Source organism: Homarus americanus, unplaced genomic scaffold (assembly GCF_018991925.1).
Source record: "Homarus americanus isolate GMGI-L3 unplaced genomic scaffold, GMGI_Hamer_2.0 scaffold36970, whole genome shotgun sequence".
NCBI lineage: Eukaryota > Metazoa > Arthropoda > Malacostraca > Decapoda > Nephropidae > Homarus > Homarus americanus.
Genome location: NW_024740094.1, coordinates 247480 through 255049, shown reverse-complemented (window position 1 = coordinate 255049; position 7570 = coordinate 247480). Strand labels below are relative to the sequence as shown.

The following is a 7570-nucleotide window of genomic DNA, read 5'->3' as shown; positions in this document are numbered from 1 at the left end:
TTTAATTGTGTGACAGGTGTTTAATTTTTGACAGGTTTTTAATTATATGACAGGTGTTTAATTGTATGACAGGTGTTTAATTGTGTGACAGGTGTTAATTATATGGCAGGTGTTTAATTGTATGCCAGGTGTTTAATGTGTGACAGGTGTTTATTATATGACAGGTGCTTAATTGTGTAGACAGTTAATTGTATGACAGGTGTTTAATTGTGTGACAGGTGTTTAATTTTATGACAGGTGTTTAATTGTATGACAGATGTTTAATTGTATGATAGGTGTTTAATTGTGACAGTTGTTTATTGTATGACAGGTGTTTAATTGTATGACAGGTGTTTATTATATGACAGGTGCTAATTGTGTGACAGATGTTTAATTGTATGACAAGTGTTTAATTGTGAAAGTTGTTTATTGTATGACAGGTGTTTAATTGTATGACAGGTGTTTATTATATGACAGGTTTTAATTGTGACAGATGTTTAATTGTATGACAGGTGTTTAATTGTGACAGTTGTTTGTATGACAGGTGTTTATTATATGACAGGTGCTTAATTGTGTGACTGATGTTTTATTGTATGACAGGTGTTTAATTGTTTGACAGTGTTTAATTGTATGACATTTGTACAGGTGTTTAATTTTGTGACAGGTTTTTAATTATATGACAGATGTTTAATTGTATGACAGTGTTTAATTGTGTGACGTGTTAATTATATGGCAGGTGTTTAATTGTATGACAGGTGTTTAATTGTATGGCAGGTGTTTATTTTGTGACAGGTGTTTTAGTATAAAGGCAGTTTAATTGTATGACATGTGTTTTTTATGACAGGTGCTTAATTGTGTGACAGGTGTTTAATTGTATGACAGGTGTTAATTGTATGGCAGGTGTTTAATTGTATGCCAGGTGTTAATTGTATGAGAGGTGTTAATTGTATGACAGGTGTTTAATTGTATGACAGGTGTTTTATTGTATGACAGTTGTTTTATTGTATGACGTGTTAATTGTATGACAGGTGTTTTATTGTATGACAGGTGTTTAAGTGTGTGACAGGTGTAAATTGTATGACAGGTGTTTAATTGTATGACAGTGTTAATTATATGCCAGGTGTTAATTATATGACAGGTGTTTAAATGTATGACAGGTGTTCAATGTATGACAGATGTTAATTGTATGAGTAAGGTTCAATGTATGACAGGTGTTAATTGTATGACAGATATTAGTTGCATGACAAGTGTTAATTGTGTGACAGGTGTTAATTGTATGACAGGTTTTAATTGTATGGCAGGTGTTAATTGTACATGCCAGGTGTTAATTGTATGGAGAGGTGTTAATTGTATGACAGGTGTTTAATGTGCATGAAGGTGTTTTATTGTATGACAGTTGTTTTATTGTATGACGTGTTAATTGTATGACAGGTGTTTTATTGTATGACAGGTGTTTAAGTGTGTGACAGGTGTAAATTGTATGACAGGTGTTTAATTGTAGGATAGTTTTAATTGTATGATAGGTGTTAATTATATACAGGTGTTAATTATATGACAGGTGTTTTATTGTATGACAGGTGTTTAATTGTATGTTGTGTGGTTAGTTGAGTCATTTATATAACTCAGGTGTGGGTAATGTGTACATAGCTTCTGGGTGCTGGTGCATAGCTCCTGGTGCTGGGGTACATAGCTCCTGGGTGCTGGGGTGTACTGTACATAGCTCCTGTGCTGGGGTACTGCACATAGCTCCTGGGTGCTGGGGGTGCATAGCTCCTGGGTGCTGGGGTGTACATAGCTCCTGGGTGCTGGGGTGTACAGAATGGGTGCTGGGGTGTACATAGCCCTGGGTGCTGGGGTGCACATAGTCTGGTTGCACACATAGCTCCTGGTGCTGGGTGTACTGTACATAGCTCCCTGGGTGCTGGGTGTACTGCACAGCTCCTGGGTGCTGGGGTGTACTGCACATAGCTCCTGGGTGCTGGGGGTGCACGTGACATAGCTCCTGGGTGTTGGCGTGTACATAGCCCTGGGTGCTGGGGGTACTGCACATAGGCCCTGGGTGCTGGGGTGTACTGTACATAGCCCTGGGTGCTGGGGTGTACATAGCTCCTGGGTGCTGGGGTGTACTGCACATAGCTCCTGGGTGCTGGGGTGCACATACCGGGTGCTGGGGCACATAGCTCTTGGGTGCTGGGGTGCACATAGCCCTGGGTGCTGGGGCACAGTGCCCTGCTGGGGGTACTGCACATGTCTGGTGCTGGGGTGACTGTACATAGCTCCTGGTGCTGGGGTGTACTGCACATAGCCCTGGGTGCTGGGGTGTACTGCACATAGCCCTTGCAGGTTGTACACATAGCTCCTGGGTGCTGGGGTACTGCACATAGCTCCTGGGTGCTGGGGTGTACTGTACATAGCTCCTGGGTGCTGGGGGTGACTGCACATAGCTCCTGGGTGCTGGGGTACTGTACATAGTCCTGGGTGCTGGGGTACTGTACATAGCTCCTGGGTGCTGGGGTGTACAGGATCGTGAGTACTGGCTGAGCTAGCTCCTGGGTGCTGGGGTGTACTGCACATAGCTCCTGGTGCTGGGGGTGTACTGTACATAGCTCCTGGGTGCTGGGGTGTACTGCACATAGCTCCTGGGTGTTGGGGGTGTACTGTATATAGCTCCTGTGGGTGTGTGGGTCGTGAGTACTGTACATAGCTCCTGGTGTTGTGTACTGTACATAGCTCCTGGGTGCTGGAGGTTACTGCACATAGCTCCTGGGTGCTGGGGTGTACTAGCATAGCTCCGGTGTTGGGATGTACAGGGTCGAGTACTGCACATAGCTCCTGGGTGCTGGGGGTACTGTACATAGCTCCTGGTGTTGGGGTGTACAGGGTCGTGAGTACTGCACATAGCTCCTGGTGCTGGGGTGTACTGCACATAGCTCCTGGGTGCTGGGGTGCACTGTACATAGCTCCTGGTGCTGGGGTGTACTGCACATAGCTCCCGCTGGGATGTACAGGACGTGAGTTCTGTACATAGCTCTTGGGTGCTGGGGTGTACTGCACATAGCTCCTGGGTTCTGGGGTGTAATTGCACATAGCTCCTGGGTGCTGGGTGTACTGTACATAGCTCCTGGGTGCTGGGGTGTACAGGGTCGTGAGCACTGACATAGCCCTGGGTGCTGGGTGTACAGGGTCGTGAGTACTGTACATAGCTCCTGTGCTGGGTGTACACATAGCTCCTGGTGCTGGGGTGTACTGTATATAGCTCCTGGGTGCTGACATACAGGGTCGTGAGTTCTGTACATACTGCTCCTGGGTGCTGGGGGTGTATTGCACATAGCTCCTGGGTGCTGGGGTGTACTGTACATAGCTCCTGGGTGCTGGATATACAGGGTCGAGTTCTGTACATAGCTCCTGGGTGCTGTGTATTGCACATAGCTCCTGGTGCTGGGGTGTACTGTATATAGTCTGGGTGTACTACATACTCCTGGGTGCTGGGGTGTACTGTACATACTCCTGGGTGCTGGGATATACAGGGTCGTGAGTTCTGTACATAGCTCCTGGGTGCTGGTGTACGTACATAGCTCCTGGGTGCTGGGGGTACTGTACATAGCTCCTGGGTGCTGGGGTGTACTGTACATAGCTCCCTGGTGCTGGGGTACTGCATATAGCTCCCTAGGATATACAGGGTCGTGAGTTCTGTACATGGCTCCTGGGTGCTGGGGGTGCATTACATAGCTCCGGTGCTGGGGTGTACTGCTAGCTCCTGGGTGCTGGGGTGTACTGTACATAGCTCCTGGGTGTTGGGGTGTACTGTACATAGCTCCTGGGTGCTGGGGTGTACTGTACAGCTCCTGGTGCTGGGGTGTACTGTACATAGCTCCTGGGTGCTGGGGTGTACTGTACATAGCTCCTGGGTGCTGGGGTGTACTGTACATAGCTCCTGGGTGCTGGGGTGTACAGGGTCGTGAGTATTACATTTCGTCTTTATTTATAACTGACTTTATTCATTGAGGTAAAGTGTTAAATAATACTTCATGAGGATTTGCTTTAACTTGACCTTTTGAAAGCTTAACGGACCTCATGAAGAGTAGGAATCCCCGCATGTTTTGTCAACGCGTGTCAGTTCACTATTCCTTTTAATTTAGGTGCTTCCTATTAAGTTCTTGGGATGGGTCCACCAGGACAAGAGGAATAATGAGAGAATAAATAAAAAAAAACAAATGAATTAGCAACTGACAACAGTGTCCACACTCTTTAATGAAAACAAGTTAAAGGAAACCCTTACTAAGTTCGATGCAACACTTTCATTAGGTGAATAAAACTCGATGTCATAGATAAGAATATATATTACAGTATTGTCAGAATGAAATTGAAACTTTAATAATGTGCCTGTAAGTGAATAATAAATAATATATTAAAGAGTGCGAGGCAGCAAGCGCTAGTATCCCCCTACAAAGCCAGGACGATTGCGCATGCGCGAGCCGAGTGGTCGTCAGTGCAAGATTGGAAGTGATGGTGTGAGGACGTACCGCGATATTTTCTGGATTACTGCCACACAAAGTGTATTTTTTACATTTTCTACCGACGTCACCATGCGGATTTATATCATCATCGGGTGTATAGCCTTAATAGGACCCATCTGTCCACACAAGGTAGGTGGGTCGACCTTTCCTCCGTCTTGCATTCCTAAACTTAAAAGTTTGTGGTGTGGTGGCGGCGAGACAGCCAGTGTGCTCAAGTAGGCGGCCACACACGCCACCTTACTCCACCTCGCCTCAACCCTCACCTCCCTTCTGTCCATCGCCAAATATATTCGCGGCGAGAAGCGGCAGTCGGGTAGTTAATAAAAATAACAATAGGAAGAAGTGTCATGGCATTGTTTGACGGGTGTGTGTGATTCCATGTTGTCGGGCGGGAGGTTGTTGTACAGAGCCAGTATAGTATAGTACGGTGTTCCTCCCCCGGTACCAGGTGTTCCTCCCCCGGTACCAGGTGTTACTACCCCAGTACCAGGTGTTACTACCCCAGTACCAGGTGTTACTACCCCAGTACCAGGTGTTACTCCCCTGGTACCAGGTGTTCCTCCCCCGGTACCAGGTGTTACTACCCCGGTACCAGGTGTTTCTCCCCTAGTACCTTGTGTTCCTCCCCAGTACCAGGTGTTTCTCCCCCAGTACCAGGTGTTCCCACCTCAGTACCGGTGTTCCTACTTATTACTGTTTCCTACCCAATGCAGGTGTTACTCTCGCAGTACCAGGTGTTCCTCCCCAGTACTGGATGTTCCTTCCCCAGCACCACACCGACAATACTGATACCCTCTACCCCAGAACAACACTTACACTACCCCAGTACCACACCCACACTACCCCAGTACCACACCTACACTACCCCAGTACCACACCCACACTACCCAGCACCACACCTACACTACCCCAGTACCACACCACACTACCCCAGTACCACACCACACAGTACCCACACCTACACTACCCCAGTACCACACCCACTACCCCAGTACCACACCCACTACCCCAGTACCACACCTACACTACCCCAGTATCACACCTACACTACCCCAGTACCCACACCCACACTACCCCAGTACCCACCTACACTACCCCAGTATCACACCTACACACTACCCAGTGCCACACCTATACTACCCCAGTACCCACACCTACACTACCCAGTACCACACCTACTGCCCCAGTGCCACCCACACTGCCCCCAGTACCACACCCACACTACACAGTACCACACCTACACACTGCCCCAGTATCACACCTGCTACCCCAGTACCACACCCCAGTACCACACCTACACTACCCCAGTATCACACCTACACTACCCCAGTACCACACCTATACTGCCCCAGTACCACACCTACACTACCCCAGTACCACCTACACTACTGATGCCACCCCACACTACCCCAGTACCACACCCACTACCCCAGTACCACACCCACTACCCCAGTACCACACCCACTACCCCAGTATCACATCCACACCCCAGTATCCACACCTACACTACCCCAGTACCACACGACCCAGTGCCCTACTACCCCAGTACCACACCCCCAGTGCCACTACGCCCAGTGCCACACTACTGATACCACACTATCCCAGTACCACACCTACCCCAATACCACACTATCCCAGTACCACACTACCCCAGTACCCACACTACTCCCAGTACCACACCTACCCCAGTACCACACCTGCCCCAGTACCACACCTACCCCTAATTACCTAGTGCCACACCTACCCCAGTACACCTACCCCAGCACCACCTGCCCCAGTACACTACCCCAGTGCCACACTGCCCCGGTACCACACTACCCCAGTACCCACACTACCCCAGTACCACCTTACACCCCAATGCCACACACTACCCCCAGTACCACACTACCCCAGTACCACACCTACCCCAGTGCCACACTACCCCAGTGCCACACTACCCCAGTTACCACACCTACCTCAATTGCCACACTTACACAGTGCCCACACTTACCCCAGTGCCACACTACCCCAGTGCCACCTACCCCAGTACCACCTGCCCCAGTACCACCTGCCCCAGTACCACACCCAGTGCCACACTGCCCCAGTGCCACACTACCCCAGTGCCACACACCCCAGTACCATGTAACCCCAGTGCCATGCCCCTAACCCAGTGCCACACTGCCCCAGTGCCACACTGCCCCAGTCACCACACTTGCCCCAGTGCCACACTGCCCCAGTGCCACACTACCCCAGTGCCACACTGCCTCAGTACCACACTACCCCCAGTACCACACTTACCCCAGTACCACACTTACCCCAGTACCACTTGCCCCAGTACCACACTTACCCCAGTACCACACCCCAGTACCACACTTACCCCCAGTACCACACTTACTAGTACCACACACTTACCCCAGTACCACTACGGTTCCACACTACCCCAGTACCACACCTACCCCAGTACCACACTTACCCCAGTACCACACCTACCCCAGTACCACACCTACCCCAGTTCCACACCCTGACGCTCCTCTCTCAGTCGGAGTGCGTTATTGGGATCCACTGCCGCCATCTCCTTGAAACTTGGTCTTGCTATAGGCAGATTATTTTGTTTTGTTTATGCCTTGTTTATTCGTTGTTTATGTCTTGTTTATTCGTTGTTTGTCATTGATTAGTTTGTTTACTCTTTTATTGATTTGTAGGAAGAGTAGAGGGGGAGGGGGGAATGAGACAGGGTGAGGATGGTGAGATTAACGAAGGAATGAGTGAGAGATATGAGACAGGGTGAGGATGGTGAGATTAACGAAGGAATGAGTGAGAGATATGAGACAGGGTGAGGGAGGTGAGATTAACGAAGGAATGAGTGAGAGATATGAGACAGGGTGAGGATGGTGAGATTAACGAAGGAATGAGTGAGAGATATGAGACAGGGTGAGGATGGTGAGATTAACGAAGGAATGAGTGAGAGATATGAGACAGGGTGAGGATGGTGAGATTAACGAAGGAATGAGTGAGAGATATGAGACAGGGTGAGGATGGTGAGATTAACGAAGGAATGAGTGAGAGATATGAGACAGGGTGAGGATGGTGAGATT

At 48.8% G+C, this 7570-nt stretch overlaps 1 protein-coding gene across 1 annotated transcript; it reads right to left on the bottom strand.

Moving 5' to 3' along the window:
• Positions 1 to 1601: 1601 nt before the first annotated feature.
• LOC121875068 (extensin-2-like) lies at positions 1602 to 3204 on the bottom strand. Its single transcript, XM_042379415.1, has 2 exons — positions 2706 to 3204; positions 1602 to 2488 (listed from the first exon to the last, which is right to left on the bottom strand). Exons 1-2 carry the CDS (start codon positions 3202 to 3204, stop codon positions 1602 to 1604), a joined length of 1386 nt encoding a protein of 461 aa, XP_042235349.1.
• Positions 3205 to 7570: the final 4366 nt, after the last annotated feature.